The sequence below is a fragment of the Panthera tigris genome, chromosome C1 (genome assembly GCF_018350195.1).
Source record: "Panthera tigris isolate Pti1 chromosome C1, P.tigris_Pti1_mat1.1, whole genome shotgun sequence".
Taxonomy (NCBI): domain Eukaryota; kingdom Metazoa; phylum Chordata; class Mammalia; order Carnivora; family Felidae; genus Panthera; species Panthera tigris.
This window is the reverse complement of record NC_056667.1, coordinates 101417692-101444542: the sequence shown is the minus strand read 5'-3', so window position 1 is coordinate 101444542 and position 26851 is coordinate 101417692. Positions and strand designations below refer to the sequence as shown.

General features: G+C 48.8%; 1 protein-coding gene across 1 annotated transcript; it reads left to right on the top strand.

The window, feature by feature from the left end:
- ZNF697 (zinc finger protein 697) lies at positions 1 to 26119 on the top strand. Its single transcript, XM_042993898.1, has 3 exons — positions 1 to 42; positions 22975 to 23255; positions 24636 to 26119. The coding sequence occupies exons 2-3, from the start codon at positions 23012 to 23014 to the stop codon at positions 26054 to 26056; spliced, it is 1665 nt and encodes a 554-aa protein (XP_042849832.1). The 5' UTR covers positions 1 to 42; positions 22975 to 23011; the 3' UTR covers positions 26057 to 26119.
- Positions 26120 to 26851: the final 732 nt, after the last annotated feature.

The window sequence follows — 26851 nt, the reverse complement described above, 5'->3', positions numbered from 1 at the left end:
CTCCGGCCGGGGCGCGCGCTGCCCTCGCTCCTCGCCGCGCAGGTAGGAGCGTGGCCGCGGCTGGGCTCACGGCCGCCTGGGGATGGGGCTGACCAGGACCCGAGCCGGTCGCCGCGGGGATGGGCTGTGCGCCGGTGAGCGGGTGGCGGAGCGGCTGGGCGAAGTTGTGCCGCGCGCACCGGACCGCTGTCCGCTCCCCCGGGGCGCAGAGGCCCCGCGCGCGTGGCGGGGTGGGGGGAGGCTCTGCCCGCCCCCCCCCCCCCCCCCCCGAGCCCAAGCTGAGCTCGCTCCGGGATCTGTGGCGAGGGGCGGGGAGGAGGCGGCCGAGACGCGAGGGAGGAGGCAGCGCTGCGAGAGCTGGTGGGACCGTCCCGCCGACCACCGAAGGGGGCATCCGAGACCCTCGGAAAAACGAAGCCCGGGGAGGAGCTTGGAAGGCAAGGAGAAGGTGAAGGGCTTTGTGTGCAGCTGCGGACAGGGACCGAGTGTGCTTCCCTCCCCTTGTCTGTCTGCGCCCCCAGCCCCACTCGAGGCCGGAGGAGTGGGGGTGGGGCACTCCAAGGAGGGGCAGCGGGTCATCTTGGGTCCTTGCGAAACGCGTTCCTTCTCTTCCCTCTCCCATCAGCCGACTCCCATCAGCGGCTTGGGCTGCCATCAGACTGGGCAGATGGCACAATAAGGATGAGTGGGTGGGGAGATGGGCAGCAGCTCGCCGTCCCGGAGGGTCGCCGTTTAGCTCCGGTGGGCTTCCCAACCCCCGATGTCCATGTGTGCCCGTGGGCGGGTAGCCGGGCGAAGCTGACGCGCTCACCCGAGGATAATGGTGTGAGTGGAGGCATGGGGTGAGGCGCGTGTTGGGAGGACCGGGCGAGTAGGAGGTGGAGGGGGCGCTGGGTGTACCTAACGGCCAGTGCACATTACGGCCAGGCTTCCAGAATCGGGTTACCACTTCCTCTGGGACTTTCCACGATTTTCCTTTTTCCTAACTGTCCCCCTCCCCCCCAGTAATGAATCACCCACCCCTTACTACAAGAGCGCCGGGCTGGATTCAATTTGGTCGTGTGTGCCTCCCTGCTTTTATAGCGGGCCTATGCGTCCTTTACCTGTGGGGTGACGCGGGTACGCTGCATCCCCTCTGGCGTTATCCTCGTCCCCGGGGGACTGCGGGTGTGGTGAAGGCGGTTGAATGGTGGCTAGCAAGTTAATAGTCTTCGGGGAGCAAGTTAATAGTCATCCATCCATAGTGATGGATGAGGTGGGCAACTTTGAACGCGGCCCAAGTGCTACTGCTGTATCGGAGCTCACTTGCCTAAGGGACCTCGGTTTCTCCTTTTACCCCTTCCCGTCTTTTTTTTTTTTTTTTTTGTAAATTCTGTATCCAAATGGTTCCCTCCTCTCTTAACAAACCAACATATGGATATTAGTTAACGTGGAATGTATTTTAAGAGCCAAATGAACCTGTAAAAATGCCACTTGGTGGTGAGACAGGAGCAGCCAAGGCTCCTGGTGAGAAAGATGTGTGGAGGCACAGAGCGCAGCCCTGTTTATAGAGGGTTTGTAGGGGGAACAGACTCTTCACGCTGGTGTCTGTAGGAGAGGTGAAGCGTCTGAAGGGAAGAATGGAGCTGGGAAAAACCCAGTTGTCCAGGCTGAGGGCATGGGGATGGCGGATAAAGCGGAAAGGTATGTTTCCGATAAAGCGGAAAGGTATGTTCGTTTGGAAGACGATCTCGAGTGGGAACATTTTGGCAGTGTGTGTGTGTGTATGTGTGCATGTGCACATGTATGTGTGTGTTGGCGGTAGAGGTGTTGTTGGCGGAGAATTGATGTCAGAAGTTCAGCCTGTTCCCCAGCAGAATAAGGTGGCGCCAAGAGTGAACCAAAGTCATAAATGGGAAGCCAGGCCACCCTTTGCCTTATGCACAAAGTAAAACGTTGATGGCCTTCAAAAACCACTGGGATTGAGGAGGGGAATGGAGACAAATCAGACTGAGGCAAAGCGGCTGATGCAGCTGCAGTGGGGCGGGAAGGCTGACCTCACTGGAGGCTGTGTGACTAAGGCTGATAAAGTTGCACCACATTTCCTCTCCCTCCCCGCAGAAAGCTTTGGATTTCCTCAAAATCTACATGTTTGCCTAATTTTTAGCATCCATTTAAGGGAAGGAGGAAGGGTAAAAGTTGAGTATAAAGATGATAAATTAAGACAAAGATACTCCTAGCTCATGTAGAGTGGGGAAAAAACCCCTCACAAAACTGCAGTGCCATTTAAGAGGTCTGGAGCCTGAAGCTATGCCAGTGTTATGTGGGCTTTTTTTTTTTTTTTTTTTTTCCAAACATAGGCTTCACACCCAGTGTGGAGCCCAGTGCCGGGCTTGAACTCACAACCCTGAGATCAAGACCTGAGCTAAGAGTCCGAGGCTTAACCGACTGAGCCACCCTGGCGCCTTTGTGGGCTTTTCTTTGTATCTAAGATGCTGCTTCTTTTCCTTCTTTTTTGCCTTTTTTTTTTTAAACCCCCCTTATCAGGTTTCTTAGCACCACATACTATGTAGTGGTAATGTGATCAATAAAGGTATGTCCTTAGTTTGGCATTCAAAACCCTTCACACTCACCTTGATCCTCCATTGGATCCAGAGCACCCCAAATTACCTACCCATTCTTGCAGCAAACAGTGCCCGTTCCCAGATGCCACAGATATCCTTCCACCAGTGTGTCTCCACCGGGTTCAACTCCATGCTTGTTAGGCATCCCGGCACTGCCTCTGATTATTTTCTGCAAATCCTAGCCCAACTGATGGAGCACTCTTCTGGAAGTCTTCCCAGACTTCCCAGTCAGAATTCATCTCATCCCCGTGGTACTTTGTATCTTTTGGATGACTCACACCTCTGGTCTGTCTTGAGATAGCTGGATGTTCATATTTCTCCCCATCAAACTGTAACCCCCTTGAGGGCAGTGGTCACTCTACCCTGTGCTTTACCTAGCAGTGCAAAACAGGTGTTTATTTGAAAAGCATGAGTAAATGAGGAGTGAGTGAAAGAATGCATATGTCTTTGTTTTAAACATCTATGTATTTGAGAGAAAGAGGGAGAAAGTGGGGGGGGGGAGAAACAGAAAGAGGGAGACAGAGCATCTGAAGCAGGCTCTGCAGAGTCCACTTTGGGACTCGAACTCAGAACCAGGAGATCATGACCTGAGCTGAAATCAAGAGCCAGTCGCTTAACCGGCTGAGCCACCTAGGGGTCCCAAGAATGCATATGTCTTAATTTATCTCTTTTCTACAAAAAAGGGGATGAAGCCTTTCCCATAGACCTGTGAGGATTCATTGCAATTGTGAACCTAAAGCATCTGGTGCGTAATAGTCTGGAACTTTTCCTTTTGCTCCTGGATTAAAAGGCCCTAGAAGGATCTATCACCAAGTCTAGTACAAAGACATTCATTAGAAGTTTGTTGAGTAGGTTCTTTGCCAGCCTACGTTTTCAGACTCTTATAGACAGGGTGCAGAATGGATTAATCCCAGGTGAATAATCAGTGACTTTCTGGCTGGCTCCTGGACGGAAGGAGGTAACTGTTCCCCCTCAATTTTGTGAGGATGAGATGTGCTTTCTAGAAAGCAGCACCACAGAGGCTCTCCTGCTGTTTGGAGTGAAGCCACTGACGTCTGTCATGTTGCTTTGATTTTTTTTTTCTAACTTTTTAATGTTTATTTTTGAGAGAGAGAGAGAGACAGAGTGTGAGTGGGGGAGGAGCAGAGAAAGAGGGAGACACAGAAACTGAAGCAGGCTCCAGGCTCTGAGCTGTCAGCACAGAACCTGACACAGGGTTTGAACCTACAAACCGCAAGATCATGACCTGAACCGAAGTCGGACGCTTAACCCACTGAGCCACCCAGGCGCCCCATGTTGCTTTGATTTTTACAGCCCAAGCCGTCTGCCAGGATTAAAACGTAGTATATACAAGTACAAGGCAGATCAGACTCTCAGATTTTCCTCCAAGACACTGCAATTTTGTCGCCCCTCACTTAGCTCTAACCGGACAGCTTTTCATGCTTGCTTTTCCCTTGATCACAGCAACAGTTACAGTTATTGAACACCTGTGTAGCAACTATCGCACTAGATAATTTCCGTGCATTGCCTCCATCTGATGACTTACCTATTATGATCTCCATTCAAAAACGGAGGAAATGGGAGCTCAGAGGGAAGTTAAAGTAACTTGCTTCAAGTCCCAGATTCCGATCTGGAGGTAGACTGGAATTTGGCTCTCTGACTCCCAACCCTGGTCAGAAAAGGTGGATCTTTCCTCACTCTGGGAGAAAACTGCTAGATCTCTCTTCCTTCTTCCTTCACTTCCCAAATTTCCTGCCAGCAACACTGGGTTTTAAGTTCGTGCTAGTGGATCTCATTCTGAGAGGTACTGGTTTTTCATAAATTCATTATTCTTATGCCCTTAAACTCCCAGGGCCATCAGCTGGAAAGCTCAGGTTCAGAATCCCTAATAAGACCCTGTAGCACAGAACTGTGCCTCGAATCCTTTTCCCCTCTCTCCCAGCCTATCTGAATTCTTTCTATTCCTCCCTCCGGGCCAAGTCTTACCCCTTCCAAGCAGCCTTTCTTGACACTCCAGGTTACACTCAGCCTCTCCTCTAATTTTCTGCATTGTCTGAAATACCTGAAGGTCAGCGTCTTCCTAATGAAAGCAAACCTGAATAAGCCCCACAGTGGAGGGAATATTTGCGTATTCCCTGCGCATGGTGGAACCATGTGTCCAGAACACAACCCAGCGTGGGGTGGCCCTTCAGGAACTGAGCTGAGTCGACCGTAAATTGGTAATGACTGAAAATGCAAAAATGTAGGCATGAAACATTATTTGCATGTTGACAGTTTGGAAGAGAGGTCACTGGGATCATGTTCTTGGTTAATCTTCATCCCTTTCACGTGACTGCCGCAAGAAATAAACACCTTCTGGAAATATGCCAGAGCCGACCCCTGTACTGCTGAGTTTCATGAGCTTGACTGACATCACTGATAAATGATTATGGTGTTTTATGGATAATGGGGTAGCATGGGCGGGGCCATTGCTTCAGTACCTCCCCCCTTGATGTCATGCCCGCCTTCTCCCGTAATCTTATAGGAAGGGCCTTTTTATTGCACATCTGAGAAAATCACAAGTTTCCCTGCTCCTACAGATATGTTTGGGCCGGGGAAGGTAAGGCTGGGGTGAGGAAGGAAGAGCGTTTGTTTGTTTTTACCTCTGAGAGCAGCATCACTTGTGTGGGGTATGGATTTGGACTTTATTGCGTCCTGTATTGATGGGGATGGTAAAAAAGATCAGCGGCCTCTCCTCTTCGGGTGGAAAAGGCTTTTACTCACCACAAGATCGCATTCATCCCTGAGACCCACTGTGCCTCCTTTTTCCCTGACCTCAAGGCTGCACAGCACTTTGGAAGCCTGGGTATAAACACAGTGTGCTGTGGGGTGGTTTTAAGCACATGAATCATTTTAAGGCAACTAGTATAGTTCTTGGGATGCCTGCCTTTGTTCGGCAGTCACTCACTGCGCATCTGTAGGCCAGCAAGTTTTCCAGCGAGGTGTGTGGCTGGACCACATGTGAGTCTTCAAGTTTCCCTTCCTGCAAAGGGTCAAGTATGCATCCTGTACGTGCTGTAATTTGCTAAACTACGTGTAGTTAGGGGGAAAGATCCTACCTGTTTCAGAGAGGCATTTTAGGTATATATTGTCTCCTGAGAACTTTATTAGAATCTTACCATGAGTTAGAAAACAGGAACCATTCTTTCTGGTTTTTATTAATCAGAAATGTGTCACTTTTATCTCAGTGCTGTGCACATTCATGTGGTTAGCATATCTTTGGTGCTTGACAACACTAAGGCAAAGCACTATTGGAAGAACCCATTTCCAGTTGTTGACCCCCCCCCCACCCTCCCGCCTGCCCCCACCCCACCCAACACCTAGGAACCTTTGTGTATTTCAAAGAATCACTCTTTTTTCTAGTCTTTTTTATTTTTTTAAATTTATTTTGAGAGAGAGAGAGAGCAAGCAGAGAAAGAGGGAGCCAGAGAATCCCAAGCAGGCTCCACACTGTCAGTGCAGAGCCTGATGCGGGGCTCAAACTCACGTACCATGAGATCATGACCTCAGCTCAAGTCAACAGTTGGGCGTTTAACTGACTGAGCTACCCAGGCGCCCCTTTTTTCTCTTTTTAAAATAATCTCTCGGGCAGGTATTGACAATAATTTCTGGTAGTAGTAGGTGGTTTTGAAAGCAGTGATTTTTCATTAGAACGTAACCTCCACAAAGCAGAACCCAGTATAATGGGTAGCACATGGTAAGTGTTCAGTAACAATTTGTTGAGTGAATGGATGTGTTATCTTTTAAAGTATTTCATTTTGATTCTTTCCTAATATGATGGCATTGCCAATTTCCTACCGTGTGATGTGGCAAAGTGTCCATGCTTAAATGTTATATAAGCAGAGGAAATATAGATTGTTTTTTTTACAAGATGGCCTTTATTTTTTAGAAAGGTTGGGCACAAGGTAGAGAGTTCCAGAGTGGCCTCCTGCCCCTACATATGCACAGCCTCCCCATTATCAGCATCGCATACCAGAGCAGTATGTTTGTTAAAAATCCATGAACCTGTATTGACACATCATTATCACCCAAAGTCCACAGTACACGTTAGCATTTGCTCTTGGTGTTGTACATTCCAGGAGTTTTGGCAAATGTATAATGACATGTATCCACCGTTTTAACATCATGCTGAATAGTTTCACTGCCCTAGAACGTCCTCTGTATCTGCCTGTTCATCCCTTTCTCCCCTCTAACTCCTGGCAAACACTGATCTTTTTACCATCTCCATAGTTCACCTTTTCAAGAATGTCGTATAGTTGGAGTCATACGGTATGTAGCCTTTTCAGATTGACTTCTTTCACTTAGTAATGGGCACTTAGTTCCCCCCATGGCTTTTCATGACTTGATAGCTCATTTCTTATTACCTCTGAATAATATTCTGTTTTCTGGACGTGCCACAGTTTATCCATCTGTTGAAGGACACCTTGGTTGTTTCCAAGTTTTGGTGATTATGATTAAAGCTGCTGTAAACCTCCATATGCAGGGTTTTATGTGTGGATGTTAAGTTTTCAACTCATTTGCATAAACACCAAGGAGTGAGAATGTCGGATTGTGTGGTATGAAAGGCTCAGTTTTATAAAAGCTGCCCATCTCTCTTCCCAAGTGGCTGTACCATTTTGCGTTCTTATCAGCGCTAAGAGAGAGTTCTTGTTCCTCTGCATCATCACCAGCGTTTGATGTTGTCAGTGTTCTGAATTTTTTGCCATTCTAATAAATGTGTAGTAGTGTGTTGTTTTAAACTGTAGATCCCTGGTGACGTATCATGTTGAACACCTTTTCATAGGCTTATTTGCCATCTGTAGATCTTTGGTGAGGTGTCTGTTTAGAACTGTTGCCCATTTTTATTTTATTTACTTTAAATTTTTTAAAAGAATTTTTAAAAAGTTTTTATTTATTTATTTTGAGAGAGAAAGCTCAAATGGGGAAGGAACAGAGAGAGAGAGAGAGAGAGAGAGAGAGAATCCCAAGCAGGCTCTGTATTGTCAGCGCCAACCCCAATGCGAGGCTCGAACTCAGGAATCGCAAGATCATGACCTGAGCTGAAGTTGGACATTTAATGGACTGAGCCACCCAGGTGCCCCTGTTGCCCATTTTTAAATCAAGTAGTTCATTTTCTTGTTGTTAAGTTTTAAGGGTTCTTTGTGTGTTTTGGATAACAGGCCTATATGTGATGTGTCTTTTGCAAATATTTGCTCCCAGTCTGTGGCTTGCCTTCTCATTCTCTTGATATATTTTTATATACATGAACTTTTCTTGTTTTTCTCCTTTTGGTGAGTGTACGTGTGCCATATCTATTTTAATGCAAACCCAGCTTACCCCAGAAGTGAGAAATCTCATGTAAAATAAACCTGCAGAAATGTTCCCTCACTTCTTTTTTTTTTTTTTTTTTTTAATAAGGTGAATGTCAATTGAATTTTACTAGACTGTGACCTCAGCCTGGACTAGCTCAGAAGCAGTTGCTATAAGAACTCCCTTTATTTCTTCCCTGCTCCCAACTAGGTACTTGTATGTATTGATCAAACTGGTAGTTTGGTAAATATTTCTGGTCACCTACTTCCTGTAGAGCATGGACCTTTTTACACACTTCTTGAAGAGCCTCTGTTTGTCCATAGCTTAATTCTGGACTCTTGAGGAAAAGGGGTTTCTAGGCTGATGATTGTATGCAGGTGAGAGATAACAAGACTATAGTAGAAAATGAAAAAACACAAACCCCCTGCAAACGGCCACAGAAGAAGCTTTGGTCTGAACAGACACTTACAATGTTAAATAGACGTTTTCCCCCGTATTTGATTGTGTTTCCTGATGTGCCTCCCCGCTGACCCCCTCCCCAACCAAGCAACTTCTAACGGATGATTGTTAGTCTTTTTCATTCATCATTTAACTTCTGTTCATTCTGGTCCTGCTTTTCCTCCAGGGGTGAGCAGAGAAGCAGCTGTCCCGTCACATTGGCAAGAGTCTAGTAGCATTTCCCACCACGAACACAGACACAGCTGTGTGCCACCTCTGTCCTTTGCAGAGCTGAACTGAGTGTTTAAAGCTTAGAGTGGAGGGGAGGACTCCGACAGGACAATCGGATGCAAACAAGGGTGCTGGCATTTGGCCAAGGGATGAGGGTTCTTTTTCTAGAACATTCTAACTTCTGAAGCTAATCGCCACTTTCTATCATGTCTACTTATTTAGCAGGATAATTAAGCAGGCCTGGCTCTTGGTGCTGACAGGTTATTGGATCCTGTTCGGAGAGCTAGGTAGTTTCCATGGCTCTGCCTTACCTGATGTGATCTTGGCCACATCACTAGATTTCCTGGTCTTGTTAGTCCTTCCTTTTGGGACTGAGGGAGAGAAATAAGACACCTAATTTTATGCATTTTAAGAAATAATTTGAGGGCTCATTATTGGGGGGGGCATGGATAACCAAAGTGAGTAAATCAACGTGTTCCCTGTAGGAGCTGGCAGTCGGGAGCTGGTAGGGAGGGAGAGAAAACGAATACGATACAAATTATTGTAATTTTAAAACCGACAGTATTTTAAAAACTAACAAGAGACAGAAGAAGATAAGGAAAAGTACCTTAAAGAGTCATACAAAGCGAAACAATAGTAATTCTCTCTGAGCATTTAACAATAATCCTATAGGGTACATATACTTATTGTACCCATTTTGTAGATGATGAAGCCAAGGCTCCAAGAGATAGAGCAACTTGTTTAAGGTTCTAGAGCTAGAGGCTGGATTCATACAGGTGGCGTGGCTCCAGCATCTGAGCTTTTATTACTTCCTACCAGGAAATGCATCATGCTGTTTCTTGAGGAATAGCATGGCAAGAGAGGAAAAACACAGGGTGCCTTCTGGGAGGCTTAAAGCATCAGGGTTTTGCCTGGGGTTAGCCGATTAGAGGTCAGGGAGGGGTAAGAGAATCTTAGGCTACATTGTTGAAGACGGAGTTTATGCTTCTCTGAAGACTATGGCAGAGTCTGTCAGGGTTCTGAGCTCCAAATGGAGTGGTAAGTATGTTTTAAGATCAATCCAGCAGGTGGTATGTAGGTGCGTGTAACTGGTAAGAGTGTGTATTGCAGTGATCTCGGCCACAGAAAAAAAAGAGGAAAGAAATAAAAGGAAGGGCTCCGAAACTGATTTGACTGAAAGGGGTGAGGAAGGGTCAGACTCCAGGGTTTTGAGCCTGATGAGTAAGAACAGAGAGGCATGGACAGAAATCGGTACTGTGAGGAACTGATTTGTAACAAAGATTTGGGAGAAGAGCTACTGTTTTTTGGTGGAAATTCATTTAGTCTTCACAACAGCCTTTCAAGGTCACTTGTTTTTCTCATTGCAAAGACAAGGAAACTCTGTCTCAAGGAGGTAAGTAACTGTCCTGGGGGATACACTATGTAAGAGGCAAACCACCGTTTGAAACCAGGTCTGTTGATGCCTCCTGTCCTGTGTCCCGTGTGATGTTCAGGGCAGTGGTATTAATGCTCCTCGGTGTGATGCTTGGTGCATCATTAGAAACGTGGATCTGGAGTGCACATCAGGGGTTGGGGTAAGAGGTTCAAATACTGAGGTCTCTGGGCAGAGGTGTTTCTCTAAAATTAGGGAAAGGGGCTAGATGATTGAGAGGTGAGAGAGAAGAAAGTGTAGACAAGAACCTTGAAGGCTGACTTGTTTGAGGGGTTCAGAAGAGGAGACAAGGTGGGGCACCTGGGTGGCTCAGTCGGTTAAGCACCCGACTTGACCTCAGCTCAGGTCCTGCTTGATCTTATGGTTGGTGAGATAGAGTCCAGGGTTGGGCTCTGCACTGACAGCCAGAGCCTGCTTGCGATCCTTCTCTCCCTTTCTCTGCCCCTCCCCTGCTCTCTCTCTCAAAATAGATAAACTTAAAAAAATTTAAAAAATAAAGAGAAGCCAAGGTGGTAAGTGCTCAGGAGGACTGGGACAGTGTAATATGAAACTCAGGAAGGAGAGAATTTCCATGGGACGTGTCTCAGCAGGATTTCTGCAGTCATTTACTGAATCCCTGTTACATATACAAGCACTTTGCGGTGTTGATGGTGTTAACCTTAAACACAAAGGTCAGTTACTTTACCAGTAAAATGGGTTTATTTGGGAAAAACGGAATTGTAACTTGAGACATGCAAGCTTTGGCAAAAGCATAGGCGTGCCCAGCAAGCAAAGGAGAGGAACATTATTTTATGGAGAAGAAGGAGGAAGTGGAAAGAGGTTGTTTTTAATGCAAGTCCAGTGGAGACAAGCCCAAGTCTGGGCTGCTGACCTTCCCATTGGCTGAGTTGCAGGGTAGTTGATTTCTTGCAGGAGATATAATGTACATCTTTTCCTATTGGGGTCTGTGATTGGAGGTTCTTGCTTTAATTGACTTGAGTAGTAAAGGCCGTTTCTCTTAGCCTCTCCTTCTACCATCCAGACTCCACTTTAGTGAGGTTTCCTTTTATTAATTTGCACAATGGCAAGATCATAGGAGAAGAGACCACTGGATTTGGAAGCTCAGAAATTATAGCTGGTACTGATGTAAGCCTAACTCTCTAAATGTTAGCTATTAATACTATCTGCTGGGATGGCTCACACCTGGGAAGCCTGTGGTTCCCTGGGGAACTGATGTGTGTGGTGATGAAGCACTTTATCAGGTCTCACTGGCACAGACCCCTCCTTTTCCCAGGAGGCACTGCAGAAGGGGATGTAATATAGTTTGATCGTTGGTTTGGGGCATTTAAAAAACAGTAATGTGAAGAAAAAGTGCCCCTTCATAGAGTTTCATAATTTGGTAGAAAAATATCTTTTAAAATTCTTGTTAGAATGGAGTGAGGGGCGCCTGGGTGGCTCAGTCAGTTGAGCGTCCGACTTCGGCTCAGGTCATGATCTCGAGGTCCGTGAGTTCGAGCCCCGAGTCGGGCTCTGTGCTGACAGCTCAGAGCCTGGAGCCTGCTTTGGATTCTGCATCTCCCTCTCCTGCTCTCTCTCTTTCTCTCTCTCTCTCTCTCTCTCATGATGACTTTTCTTTCAGATGCTGTACCAAGGACTTGGAATTATTAACTGTTTACCATAACACTCCATTAACCCAAAGCTAACTCAAATGATTGCTTTCTTTCCTAGCCAACAAGATGTCTGTTTTCTCTAAGAAAAACAGTTAAATCAGAGACCCTTTTTAAGCATCGCACGAAGATAAGTTTGAAGAACACTGTCTGAAGGAAAAATAATTAAAATCAAAATAGAAAAGAAGCAATTAGCAGGAGTCTGGAAGAGAACAGGAAAAATAGGAGGAAGGTAGCATCTGTGATGTGCTGTGTCAGTAGAGCCAGAGCACACCCTGCAAATACGACTGAGCCGGCTGGGGAGTGCACTGCAGGGCACATGGAGCTTGAAAGGAATCCCATAACCTGGAGGGCGGTCCCATTTCTACCACCAGCTCCCCACCTTTGTGAATTCAAACAAGCCACTTATTTTCCCTAGTCCTCATTTTCCTCATCAGTAAAAGGAGGGATCCTTTAAAGACATTTTCAGCCAAAAAAAATCGTGCTACTGGCTCGTCATCTGTGGATATTGTCTCTTCGGCAAAATTTAGCTTGTGGTTGGTCTGTTTCTGCATCATCTCCCACACAGAGCATGCCAAGCTATTATAGCAGGAGCAAGAAGATGTAAGAGGAAGGAGGGTGAATCTGAGAAACTGTATTGGTGGTGATGGGACATGTCGGATGAGCGTGCCTGGAACACTTTTTTACTCGCCATGAAGTGTGAGCCAGGATTCCTTATACTGCGGAGTTTTGTGTTCCTCCTAGAATCCTTTTTTTTCACCTGGGTATTTCCAAGTTATTATTTCCAGGCAGGATGACTCTGTGAGCACTTTGAAGATTTGTTAGGAATGAGTTGGCGACTTTGGCCAGATTTTTAGTTCTTTTTCCTTGGAGAAAAGGAGGATTAGCTAACAAAGCATTTTGCGTCCTGGGTAGGTAATGGCTTGATTAATGTGCTTTGACTCACTGCCCAAGTAAGCAGCTGATGGGAGCTATAAACCCAGGGTCAAACTTGTATAAATTAGCTACATCCCAGAGAGGCAGTGTGTTGGAGTCTTGAAGAGCAACTTAAGTCCCTCTTAGTGCACCTGCCGTGTAACACAAGTGATTAGGAAGCGAGAAGCAGGTGAGCTAAGTGAGATCCAGGGAGGCCCAGATCATCAGTGTGAGTGTTTCAGCCAAGCACTGTCGGCTGCGTGGGGTAGAATAGAAGGGGGATTGGAACAAAAGTTGCGATGTCAGTGATTGAAGCTCGTGTCTGCCCTTAACTGGTACACTCATGGGTAATTCACTTAACCTTTCTGAGTCCCAAGGCTTATGCTTCTGTAAAATGGTGCTGGACGAGACCAGCAGATTCTCCTCTTGCCGGCTGCCTCGTTCTGCTCTGTCATCAGCTGACGTTTGTGTCTGTGCTGCCGCCTGATTTGGGATCTACTGTCAGCACCTTCTCTTCTCCACCAACCCACCAAAACATCCCGTGGCGTGTGGGGGTGCAGTGGGCTCTTACACCTCTTCCCCCAGACCACTGTGGACTTCTGAAACACTGTGATAGGCAATGTATTATGGGTCCTCCGTAGTAGTGGTTTATAACAGGGTTTGGTTTTGTTTGCCATAAATTCTTTCAGAGTCCAAGGGAAAGCCATGGGCCTTCTCAGCAGAAGAAAGTTTCTACAGACACATTCACATAAGACTGCAGGGAGTTCATGGACTCCGAAGGCTCTCAGGCTAAGAACCCACGCCCAAGAAAAATACCATTATTCTGCTTCCAAGCTTGTAGAGGATGCTGTTCTCTCCAGGAAATGCTAGGGGCCGAAGGTAAAGGGGACATTAGGAAACCCTGAGCCTCACGACTGGCTTGGGGACTGTGGTATTGAAGCAGTGAATGAGCTTGGATGCCACAGTCTCCTTGTTGAGACAAATGCACCACTTCCTGGATGACAGCTGTGTCCTGTGACCAGTTCTGTGTCCCCTTCGCTAAAACGGACAATGTCTGTGAGCTTTTGGTTTCCAGCCTGAAGTGGGAACGTAATACCGTCTAGCTGCTCTCTCTGTGATACGGTGTGAGTAAATTTGCATGGCATTTCTCCGAGAAGGACACTCTCTAAATGTAACAGTTCTCAGCTTGGGCTAGTAAAGTAATTCTGTCCCTGCCAGGGTTCATCTCCTGGAGATCACATTTTCATACGTCACGAGTATATTAGCTTCCTTTTCACCGACACGCACCCTGACCTTTTTCATCCCCTCAGAAGATCGTTCTGGGGACGACCAGTTACCAATGTACTCAGTCTGTTGGATGCTCGTGTCATTTTGTCATTTTGGCTTTTCCGGGGATAAAGCATTCCTCTGGCCGAGTTGTCAGGACCGTGTCCCCTGTCAGGTTGGTCTCCCCTTGGTCTTGGGTGTAAAGTGGCTGAACTAACAATAAGCACCAGCTATGGCAAGATTGTTTTTTGAGTTCCTTGGAAATATAAGAGGTGATGAAAGTGGAAACAGTTTTCTGATGCTATTTTGTGTAGAACAGCTATTCTATCATAAGAAGAAGAAAAAAAAAGCTCAAAACATCAAAGTTAAGTTCCTTTTGTCTCTCCCCTACTGCCTCTCTCCCCAGTTCTCAGGGGCTCTATTCAATATTGAGCATCGTAATCAGTCCCGATTTGGCATACTTCGTAAAAGCAGGCTAATCCGTTTGTGGAAGTCACTGATTTTTTAATTACAGTCGGTTCAGCGTTTGAATGAATATAATCAGCCTTACGTTTCAGAAACAAAACGTATGTTTTCCATTTTACAACTTTTTATTAGTAGCTTTCCTGGCAAACACAAAGTAAGTAGAGCAGTGTGGTAACACCGCATATACCGCTCTGCTTCAGCAGTCAGCTGTGATCACTGAAAGGGCGTCTTATTTTTTCTGCATCTCTGCCCACTCCCCTGTATCCTGGACATTTCATTTCAAGTGAAGCAAATTCCAGACATACCATTTCACCTGTAAATACTCCATTATGAATATATTAAAGCTGTAAGAGCTCTTTGTAAATTTATTCCCAATACCAACACCTTAAAAAAAAAAACAAAACACAAGTAAGTTTCTTACTCTCAAATATCTAATCAGCATTCATGAGTTCCCAGTTGTGTTATAATTTGTTTCTGTACCTTAGTTGACTTGGGATTCAAGTAAGGTCTGAACGCTGGTGTTGGTTGAGACATCTCAAGTCTTTTGACTTGGCGGTTTCCTTCTTGCGTATCATTCTTGCTATTTTTGTCATTGTTGGTAAAGAAACTGGATCATATGTCTCCCATAGTTCCTATGATCTGGGCTTTGCTGACAATGTTATTCTTATTTTTTTAATGTTTATTTGTTTTTGAGAGAAAGAGAACAGAGTGCAAGTGGGGGAGGGGCAGAGAGAGAGGGAGACACAGAATCCCAAGCAGGCTCCAGGCTTCGAGCTGTCAGCACAGAGTCTGATGCGGGGCTGGAACCCACGAACCGCGAGATCATGACCTGAGCCGAAGTCGGATGCCCAACTGACTGAGCCACCCAGGCGCCCCTGATAATGTTATTTTTAAGGAAATAGGAGTCATGCAAGTATGTGATTTTTAAAAACATGTTTTTCAGCCTATGTAACATCTCACTCTGTGCTGAAGACCGTGCAGCTCTAGAGTTTGCAGTTTAATTAGGCAGGAAAATTGAAGCATCAGGAGATGTCTCTACATTTTTCTTCTTGCTTTCTCTGTTGGAAGACGCCTTGGCAAATTGTATGCAGTGGTGTCACTTGCCCACTGCTGAAACGAATGGGGCTGGAACACGCCAGCCCATCTTCATCGGCAACGCCAAACAGTTATTTTGGGCAGAGAATGGGGAGAGCAGTTTTTCCTGTTGAATCTGTAAGTGGGAAACTGGGGTGATTGAATGTATACATCAACCCCTTGGTCCCAGTGTTCCTCTCTCGCTGTCTGCATTCTCTTGAGGACTGTTCATTCCAGTGGAAATAGGATCACAGAATCATCTGCGGGGGGGGGGGGGGGGGGGGGGGGGGGGGGGGGGGGGGGGGGGGGAAAGACTTCCTGGAGTCACCTGGCCCCATCCGGTAACCTTAACCAGGATTCCAGCATCAGCTCTCCAGAACAAAGCTGTTTGTTAACAATTTCCGCAGCCCACATTCGCCCACCATGCCTTCTAAGTCTGCTTTCTCCCTCGTCCTTCAGCAAAACAGATTATTAAATTGCGTCTCTCTCTGCAGTGGGAGTGTGTGCCTGTAAACATATGTGTGTGTCTGTGTAGCTCTTCAGTTAAGATTAATTTTGATTCTTCCCTGTTGTCCTGTATGGTGCCTACACCCAGAGACCCTGTTCAACTATCTGTATATAGGAATGATTTTTTATAAAAAAGAACATGTTTTTAATGGGTGAATTTTGACTTACAATGGGATTATTGTGGACTTTTTTTTTTTAAAGCTGTCGTGTGTTACGATTAATTTTATGCATCAACTTGGCTGAACCAATAGGTACACAGATACTTGATCTAACATTCTGAGTGTTTCTGTGACAGAATTTTGGGATGAGATTAACATTTAAATTGGTAGATTTCAAGTGCCTGGGTGGCTCAGTTAGTTAGGCATCTGATTTCGGCTCAGGTCATGATCTCACAGTTTGTGAGTTCAGGCCCCATGTCGGGCTCTGTGCTGACAGCTCAGAGCCTGGAATCTGCTGCAGATTCTGTGCCTCCTTCTCTCTATGCCCCTCCCCTGCTCACTCTCTCTACCTCTCTCTCAAAAATAAAATAAACATTTAAAAAAAAAAAAAAACAAACCTGAAGGCTTATACCTTTAAATGGGTAGATTTTGAGTAAAGCAGATTGCCCTCCATAATATGGATGGGCCTCATCCAATCAGCTGAAGGCCTGAACAGATTTCCCTGAGTAAGGAGGACTTCTCCAGCAGATGTGCCTTTGGACTGGAACTGTAGCATCATCTTTTCTGGATCTCCAGTGTGCTGACCCACCCTGTAGATTTTGGACTTACTAGTCTCCAAAATGGGTCAATCCCTTATAGTAACTCTCTTTCTATATACACATCCTGTTGGTTTTGTTTCCCTGGAGAATGCTGACAAATGGTGTTGTGGGGGTGGCGGAGTGGGGGGAGGACAAGTAAGTATATGCCCTGGGTTTATCTGGCTGGCTGTATTTGAAGTGGTGTTTTCTATTAAAGAGATGGGAAGGTCATTGGAGAGGCCATCAGAAAAAAATGAGATTCTCCTGGCCATAACCCTTCCAGCAAACTTTCAATTTTTGACCTCGTCTGTTTCCCTTTCTGAGCCTCACTTTCCTGTCTGTAAAGGAGTTTGAGCTAAGGGGTTTCCAGCTCTAGGATTCCATGAAATACAGGTGTGGAGCATTTGAGCCAGCTGTTGACGAGGTATCTGAAGACAGTTCTGAGGACTTACCAAGTGCAAGATAAGAAAAGAGCCTGAGGCTGTGTACCAGATAGTGGTCGTGGTACAATGCCAAGCAGAGTGGAGGAAAAATATGAACAGAGGGGATACTCTGTGCATCAGGTAGGACATTCGAATCGGTTAAACATAAACCATGGACGAGTAAATGCCTGCCTGAGAATCTACCTTTTGCGACTTCTCGTCTGATGGCGGATGGTCTAATTTTGAGGGCGCTTAGAATCTGTCTCTGAATTGCAGTCATCCTTATTTTTTGCAGCAGGAGTAGGGTGTTGGTGAAGGCTTGACAGCTGTGACAAGCTGAGGCCCCTCTGGCCAAACTGAGGGGCCCCAGCACAACCAACAGACAGGAAATGCCTGACTCCAAGGACATTCATGCTATTCTTGACTAAAGAGATTGGAAGGCGTCTCAGACTAGCTCTGACCACTGGGGTTGTGAATTGATTTCTCTGTGGCCTTGGTTTAAGCCTTTCTCTTTTTTTCAACCCGGGCTTCCCCCTCCAGGTTAAAAGAAAAAAAAAAAAAAAAGCAGTAACCACAAGGAGGAAACCGTGTTATTTTAGCTTCTCCTGTCTGGACAGTACTTGGTACTTAGCTGCAGTCATCTTCTGGCTTTCTGTGGGAAATGAATGTTCACCTCATGTGGCAGCCTGCCACTCAGGAGGGTTGGCGTTTTGGGTTGGGCAGTCTGGGTGTGTGACTGGGGAAGTCAGCTGCACCCTTTGGATACGGACACCTTGTCCCGGATCACCGGAGGCATCTGTGCAAATGTGGTGGGGTGGATTTCTTTGCCCTTGCCTTCTTGCTGACCGCAGGCTCTCCCTCAAGGCGGCAGGACCCTGCTGGCCATATCCCCTGAGAGGCTAGTGCTAGTTGACTGTTTACTCAGTTGGTGCTGAGGACTGACAAATGATTAACCCCCTGGAATCCCTGGTTAGACCCCAGTTATGGTCATGAGTTCAGCCTTTTGGACCGCAGACTTCAGATTGTTTTTCCAGCATTCTCCCCCCGTCTGGGTGTCTTGGCCCTGCCTCTGCTATGGAAACCCTCCCCAGGGAGCGAGTGGTGTGCAGGGGGCGTGGGAAGTGAAGGCTGGAGGCCTCGGACCGGACCGCCGCGGGGGAGGCGGGGAGGCCGGCCAGCCCGCGGGGAGGTAAGGAAGGCACCCTCCAGAGGACTGGGGGACAGGAAAGGCGCTGCAGCCTGGAGGAGGCGGAGTGGGAGCTGCTCCTGGCCCTCCGCCCAGCCGCTTCCTTCCCCTGACATGACAGCCCCGCTGCCCTGGCCCCTGGCCACCTGGCAATGGCCATGGCACATGACTCCCCCGCCCGCTGGACCTGGGAGGGGGAGGTCTGTGCGCAGGCCAGCCCCCTCCGCCTGCCCAGGGCCCCTGGGGGGCCGCGCACTCCCCCAGGTTCCTGGGGCTCAGGGCTCAGCACCTGCCAGCACTCCTCCTCCCCCCCCCCCCCCCCCGTTGGGGTCCCCCCAAGGCAGGGGTCCAGTCCGAGTCCTTACTCCACCTAGGAGCTGTGTCACCTGGAGCTCATCTGCTGAGCCTCGGCATTCTTGACACATAGAACAGGGTGGGTGACCCTCCATGTCTGCTTTGCGGGATCATGGGATTATTGGAGTCAAATGAGCTGCATCGCCCAGCAGGAGATGTCTCACCGCAGGTGCCTGGGAGCACCTCGCTCCGCTCCACCCCACCTGCCCTGGCCCGCGGTGGCATGACCCTGTGCCATCCGTGCCAGATGCCCTGGAGAAAGACAGCCAGTGCTTGATCTTTCAGGAAGGTGAGGGAGAGGGGTGCGCTTGTCTGCCCCCCCCCCCCACTCCCGGGAAGTTCCCTCAACTCTGTGAAGTGGTGGGCCTCTTGCTTTTGGAGAGGGCTAGGTTTGCATAGAGCCCCAGAGGGGGCCTCTGGGAAAATGTGCCAGTAAACTCCGGGTAAATTCTAATTTCTGTCTGTGCTACTGGCCTCACTTCCTCTTCCCCCAGCCCATTCCCTCCTTTCCCTCCTTCCCAACATCCTTTATCCCATTTACTTCTACTCTGTAGCATTATCCTCAAATTGATGTGATCAGTCTTTGAAATGGGGTCGAGTTTGTGTGGAAGGCACATGAGCATTTTCATAGTGACTTTATAGGGTAACGAACATTAACCTTTTTTGAGTGGGGAGGTTTGGGGTAGGAGTAGAGGACATGAAAATATTGCAGGTTCTAAAAGCTAGGATTTGAGCAGCCTTGGCCAAGTTGACTGATCCCATCCTGAAGTGATCTGCACCCAAGAGACAGGTGTGGGGGGAGGGGGTGGGCATTTGGGGAGTTAACCGCTTGCTGTGCTAGTTGAGGAAACAGGCTGCAGCTGAAAATGTCTAACGAAGCTGACAGGGGTGCCTCGTTGGATTAACTCTCCCGTGTACCGTATGGCAAGCTAGAAGAGGACTCAGGTACATTCAGACCCAGCCTGGCTCCAGAGGGGGCAGATACTTAAAGTCACACAGCACAGTGGCTGTGCTGGCCAAAAACCTGGGCTCTTCCCCATTGCTGCTAGTGCAATGATCAGAAATAGATGCAGAATTAATCTTGTCTGCCTGACTGCTCCCACCATTACCTGTTTGGTTCCCCCCACCCCACCCTACCCTTAAACTTCTAACTCTTCTGCCTGGGAGGAGGCTGTCCCTTACACACAGTGGAAGTCAGGGTTTACTGAGCCATGCACCTCATTCAGCTTCCTTATACATTCTGAATACAGGATCCCTTCTTAACATCCCCAAACCAATATGGAACTGAATCTTCTTCCCTCACCCCTGCTCCCCCAAGCAGCTAGTGTCCATAGGGTGGGCTGTTCATTAATAGAGCCTTTAGTTGCCAGGCCAAAGGAAGCTCTGCTTGTAAGACTATACCATTTATTACGTCTCTATGCCTACGGCTTTTACAAATCTTATAGGATATAAGGAACAAATCTAACAGGCCAGGCGGTACCATGCTTGTTCTTACGGGTGCAGAATCTGAGGATGAGCAAGGTTAAGTAACTTGCACTAGCAGAGTAGTGGACGGAGAGGAGAGGATTTGAGCCTCGGGCAGTCTAGCCGCACATCTGTCACGGGGCCCTGCTACCCATTCATTATCCACCCCTTGGCCTTGCCCAAGAAAACACGTTGCTAGCTTTTATTTTGAGAATGAATGGGAAAGGAGTTGGAACAAAAAGTGCTTACAGCACTATTGATGGACACTTCAGTTATACCGCAGTGTTTAGATAACGGGTCTAAAGATGAAGTCCTCTCTAGATGGAGACAGACACAACTTCTGTCCTTGTCTTTTTGTGGTTTTTAAAATAATTGTAGTCTTTCCTTTAATGTGTTTTGTCACATTAGAGACAAAGTTGGCTTTTTTGCTGATAAAAAAAAATGTATCTTTAGTGTAGAAAATACAGATGTTCACAAAAAGGAAGAGTGACCCCAAGTGACACACTAGGCTTCTGGCTAAGAAGATGGGCCCTGGAATTCTCTACTGAGGGGCTCAAATCTCTGTGGTGCCCCCGATGACTTATATGACCTTGAGCTAGTCACAGTTTCTGTGCCTGTATCTTTGTCTCTGGAGTTGAAGATCATACCCTTCATCATTGGGTTAAGATTAAATGATGCACAACCCTTACAAGTGGCCAAGAGATGGCTGATTAGCAGCTCAATAAATAATGTTCTGGTTTTCCCCTCTGAACCTGTATATGTGTGAGTAGATATACATATACTAGTATGCATATACTAATAAATGAGATTTTTTTTTTAAAGAGCAGCTAGTTTTCACCTAACAATATATCATGACTGCTTTTCCTTACTTCTAAATAGCCTTCTCTGTTATTTGATGGCTGCCTGGGACCCCATGATGTGAGGGCATGAATGGAACTGAATCCATGCAGATTTCCAGATCTGCTCTAACATTCATGCACTTGCAAATAAATCTGAGTAGATATTGCACCATGAGTGGTGTCGCTCTAGGTGCCAGGAGCTTCCCACCCTTTTTAGAGCACACCTAATCTTCCCTGTCCTGGTGCAAATGAGGATCTGGGCATGTTCCCTTCGGGAGCTCAGAACTTTCTTCATTCTGAGTGTGGCAGCTGTGAACTTCTATATTCCAGCCCCATCTGGGGAACTCAGCCTCTGCCTCTCTTCCTTTCTCCCGCTTAAATCTATACAAACTATGTTTCTTTGCTTAGTATCTCTGGTAGGAATTATCTCTTGGTTCCTGAGAAATCGCAAATCAGAAAGTACTCTCATTCTGTGTTTGCTCTGAGGTACTCAGAAGGTCTTGTGTCCTTTTTAAAAGGGTTTAGAGGTGAAATGCTAAGCTTCAGCTCAGCAGGGAGCCTGATGTGGGGCTCAATCCCATAACCCTGGGGGCTGAAATCAAGAGTCAGACGCTCAACTGAGCCACCCAGGCATCCCAGAACCTGCATTTTGAACTGTATATATTCTAAAGGAGCTCAGCAACATTCCTGGACACTGCTGACTGAACATCCTCAGACAAAGCCGTTTTCTTATGATGTTTAAGGGACAGGCATGAGTTTTCACTCTAATCTAGGGAATATATCCTCACCTTTGAGAAAGGATAGAATTTGCTACTTAGGGCAGCGAATCTGCCAAAATTATGGTGGTGCCCCTGTGTCTGAGGTATGCTGGAAATGGCATCAGGACTTCAAGAGAAATAATCTGTGTATTTCATATTAAAAATAGAAATGACAGGTATATTCTCATGAGGATCAATTTGTAAAAAACTCAAGAGTTATCAATTCCTCTCTACAGTGTTTTCCAAAGCACTTTTGTTAATGTTTCCTTTGGACATCCTCCCTGGAAGAAAGGCTAAGTAGCGTTGTCCTCCTTGCACTGATGAGGACACTAAGACAGTAAGACAGGTGAACTGACTTGCCTTGGGCCTTGGAGTAAGGCTGGCAAGAGCCTACAGAACCAGGGTTGCCTTGGGGAAGTCCTCTCAATAGAGGCAGGAAAAGCTCCCAGCCAAGGAAAGAGCATCTTGCTAGTTCAGATGCTGCTGAGGCATGGAAAGAGCTGGACACTTCAGAGTCTCAGTTCAAGATCTTTGCTGCCTTGAGCTGAGCTGTAGGAGTGATGGATGGCAGGAGCCCATTAGTTTTGGCTCAACTGCTCAGTCTTGGCAAGGGGTCTTTAAACCTGATGTCTAACAAAAGGTTTAGGAATCCGATGTCATTTTCTTCCTGCAGTTCACATGTTGGCCTGTTCTGTAGCGGGGTTACCAACTGTGTGAGGGTCATGTTCCTGTTAAGGGCTTTCTACAATTAAAGTATATTATATAAGGCAAAAGATGTAATGAGGCTATAGAGATGGCTTCTAATATAGAGGGTCCCTGCATCTGCCTCCACCCCTAGCTGACCTGCTACAGCTTGAATTATCTTGACTCACTGCTCGTAGGAGAGCGGTAGGTCCTCATTGGTTTAATGAGGTTTTCCTGCTTAGAAGTTAGTCTAAGGCTAACAGGGTCTTCTTTTTGAGCTTTATGTTTTCTCAGCTGAAAACTGGGTGCAGCCACCATGAAGGCTAAAAAGCCATGTTGAAAGAATAATCCACTTCAGATACGGAAGCAGATTAACCTGTATCCAGCGGGAGTCGGCATGTTAGCCTCAGAGTGCCACTGTTCCTACACAACCCAGACCAGCCTCCTTTGCACTCAGTTCTGTGCATCTTAAAATGAGAGGTGGAGCAGAGATTTGCCATCTGGGGCATGGAACTCTACACGTTTTCTTGGACTGTGCCACTGATTTTCATGGAAATCCAAGCCAGATATGGTGAGGGCAGGAGGCCAGACTGACGTGACCTTTATCTGTGTTTTGTCTGGAACAGGGGTCCCTGGTCCCGTCCCTTGTCCTGTTCTTCCCGGATGGAACAAGAAGATAAACAGGGTGTGTGTGAAGCCCAGGACTCAGAAGACGAGGGGATGGGCTCTGATTTTGAGAACTCTGAAGACAGGGAACGGGACCCAGAAGAAACGGGAATGGGCTCTAATCCACAGGATGCACTCAAGAGACAAGACCACCCAGAGCCAAAGATGGGCTCCAACCCACAGGATGCAGCTCTAGGAAGGGACCCAGAGGCGAGGGAACTGGTGTCTGACATCTGCCCAGGTGAGGACGAAGCTGGCATTTCCTTGGAAGTTGTCCCACTCACCATCATTTCTAGCTCCTCTAGAGTTAGAACCAGGGGTGGCATTCGTTGCGGGAGAGTCCTTTAGTGGACACCATTAAACAGATTCGGTGCCACTGAAAGCCTGAGGAACAGCCTTTTCTTGAGTCCAGCTTGAGGTGGGCTGTAACTGGTTAACACGGGTGAAGAGGGTAACTCACTGGCGCGGCACTTTACAGTATGCAGAACACTGCTATAAATGAACACCTGGAACCACACGAGAGGGAACACAGCTAGGATCAGAACCTACCTCATCAGGGTGTTGGGAGAGTTCAGATGAGTTGTGCATAAAAACTTAGCACAGCTCTGAGCAAACAAAGCATCCAGGTGTTTACAGTTACAGTCATCATCTTTGTTTGTAGATAAGTAAACTCAGTGGTAAGTGACTACCCAGGTGCATGTGGATAATGCCCAGAGGGCTCAAGGCCTCTGCTAAGTCCCTTGCTACTCCTGACCTGGAAAGAGTAAGTGCTGGCCCTCCATCCACCTCCTTGGCTCCACCTTTGGGCATTCATTGCTTCATACCGCCCTGTGCGTGCCTGGGGGATAGAAGTGAACTCAAATACCTTATGGCCAAGACTGTGGAGTTACATTCCTTCCCCTGTGACACATCCTGGACTTCCTGCTGCCCTCCCCTGCGGTGTGCACAAGCACGTGGTCTTTTCATATCCTAGTAAGCTTCCGGAGTGCCCTCTGCTTAGAGATGGCCACCAGAGACGGACAGGTGTGCGTTTTGAGTCGGTCTCTAAGCTCTGGGCCCTGCGCTCACTCCCCCTGCCCGGACTAAATAGTAAAGCCCTTAAGTTGGGGTTGGTTGTTGTTCCACCCCAACAAATTATAAAAATCAGCCCATTACCTGGTTAGGACAGGTGGTCTTTTCTTGTGGTTGGCTGGACTGGTCTTGTCTTTGGAGGCCAGGGCCTGGAAACGCATTGGGAGCTGCTAGAGTGAGCCAATCTGTCCCTAGATCCCACAGAGCCCCACCTGCTCAGACTTGACCATTTCAAGCCGACTGTCAGGCCTTCAGATGTGTACCATGGGTGGGGCCTGGGCCCAGAGACAGCTGCTGGAAGAACTGGCCCCCCAAGGGAACAGGTGAGTGAGCCTTTCCCAGGTTTCAGAGCCCACTCTCAGGTAGGCCTTCCCCAGGAGGTACCAGGTGGGAAAGAGGCTGGAATCGTGGGGGCCCTGGAGAGATAGGCTTGAGAGTATCTGGGGAAGGGGATCACTCCGTGGCCCACACTCTAAGAGGCTGGCCTCCTCTAGGTTTACCTTTGAGCGCCAAGTATGGTCACCCCCCACTGCCACCTTTTCTGTTGCAGAGGGGCTGCTGACTGAGGAAGAAGGGGCTGCTCTCCGCGAGGAAGAAGATTACCCATCTGGTGTAGCTGAGATGGCGATGTTCCCGGGACTGTCTGAGTCGGACAGCATTTCCCGCAGCCCCCGGGAAGAGGAGGAGGAGGAGGAGAGCGCTGGGGAGAACCCGCTAGACGAAGAGGAGCAGCCGCCCCCTCCCATGCTTCCCTGGCGGCGGCACCTCTCCCTGGGGAGTCGGCACCGGAGCGACAAGCCTGCCCACCGCCGCTTCCGCCGGCTCCACCATCCCATGGCCATGGACCTCGGGGAGCTCGACAGCCTGATGGCCAGCATCATGGACGCGCCCACCATCTGCCCCGACTGCGGGGAGAGCTTCAGCCCCGGCGCCGCCTTCCTGCAGCACCAGCGCATCCACCGCCTGGCCGAGGCCGCCGCCGCCGCCAGCCTGGAGCCCTTCGGCTTCGCCGGCGAGTGCGGCGCGGTAGTGGGGATGGTGGGCGTGGGCGTGGGCGTGGCGGGGGGCTTTGGGGCGGGGCCCGCGCTGGCCCGGCCCCCGCGCGAGAAGCCCTTCCGCTGCGGGGAGTGCGGCAAGGGCTTCAGCCGCAACACCTACCTGACCAATCACCTGCGCCTGCACACGGGCGAGCGGCCCAACCTGTGCGCCGACTGCGGCAAGAGCTTCAGCTGGCGCGCCGACCTGCTCAAGCATCGGCGCCTGCACACGGGCGAGAAGCCCTACCCCTGCCCCGAGTGTGGCGAGGCCTTCAGCCTCAGCTCGCACCTGCTGAGCCACCGGCGCGCGCACGCGGCGGCCAGCGGCGCGGGGGCGGCAGCGCTGCGGCCCTTCGCCTGCGGCGAGTGCGGCAAGGGCTTCGTGCGCCGTTCGCACCTGGCCAACCACCAGCGCATCCACACAGGTGAGAAGCCGCACGGCTGCGGCGAGTGCGGCAAGCGCTTCAGCTGGCGCTCGGACCTGGTGAAGCACCAGCGCGTGCACACGGGCGAGAAGCCCTACATGTGCTCCGAATGCGGCGAGACCTTCAGCGTCAGCTCGCACCTCTTCACGCACAAGCGCACGCACTCTGGCGAGCGGCCCTACGTGTGCCGCGAGTGCGGCAAGGGCTTCGGGCGCAACTCGCACCTGGTGAACCACCTGCGCGTGCACACGGGCGAGAAGCCCTTCCGCTGCGGCCAGTGTGAGAAGCGATTCAGCGACTTCTCGACGCTCACGCAGCACCAGCGCACGCACACGGGCGAGAAGCCCTACACGTGCATCGAGTGCGGCAAGAGCTTCATCCAGAGCTCGCACCTGATCCGCCACCGCCGCATCCACACCGGCAACAAGCCGCACAAGTGTGCGGGCTGCGGCAAGGGCTTCCGCTACAAAACGCACCTCGCGCAACACCAGAAGCTGCACCTGTGTTAGGGCTGGGCCGCAGGGAGGCTGCCCTGGGGGTGGGGTGGGGGGAGCATGCGGGGGAATAGATGTTCTGGGGATAGGCCATGTAGAAAGAAATGGGAAGGGGCGGGAGGGGCAATCGGAGAGTGACGGGGGAGTCTTTTGGTGTTAGGGGGTCTTGAAGGGGAGGGTTGACTAAGCGTTGTTTGGGGGTGTTATATTTTGCCTGCCTCCTCCCCCAGGAGGGCACGCTTGGGGGAGATGTGCTTGAGCGCGAAGACTTCTTCAGGTGCACGCAGTAGGGGGTGAAGAGCACAGGGGCGGGGTGGGGGGGAGCAGGCGCTTTGAGGACCTTGAAGAAGGGGGGGCGGGGTGGGGGAGTGAACAGGATGGCAGGCAATAGGGTAGGTAGGGTGATGATGGCCTGTGAAAATCGGGAGAGGGCGTGGTTAGAGTGAGGATTATGGGATAAAAGGACGGTATGAATAATTCTATCCTGGTCTCACCAGGCGTTAAGTCAGTGTTGGAACCCTGCCCCCCCCCCCCCCCAACAGCTGTAGTCCCATGAAAAGTAGACGAAACCTTGTCGATCCTATGGGGGAGGATATTTTATATATTCTTCCCTTCTTTTCTCTGAGCCACAGTTAGCTGCTATTTTGAGGCATCCAGGAGAAACTGGGCAGGAAAGCTACACACTCTGTTTTCAAACGCAACACTGAAGTTTAGAAATGCGTTCGTAACTGGTTTTAAGATGACCTGGGTAAGCTTGGTCCTGCCCCTGGCTCTTTATTACTTCCTTTAAAATAGTCTAGCTCCATGCTA

Coding starts and splice junctions, on each gene's coding strand:
- ZNF697 (XM_042993898.1), top strand. CDS start 23,012: ATGGAACAAGAAGATAAACAGGGTGTGTGTGAAGCCCAGGACTCAGAA. Junction 23,256..24,635: donor GGTGTCTGACATCTGCCCAG/GTGAGGACGAAG, acceptor TTTCTGTTGCAG/AGGGGCTGCTGACTGAGGAA.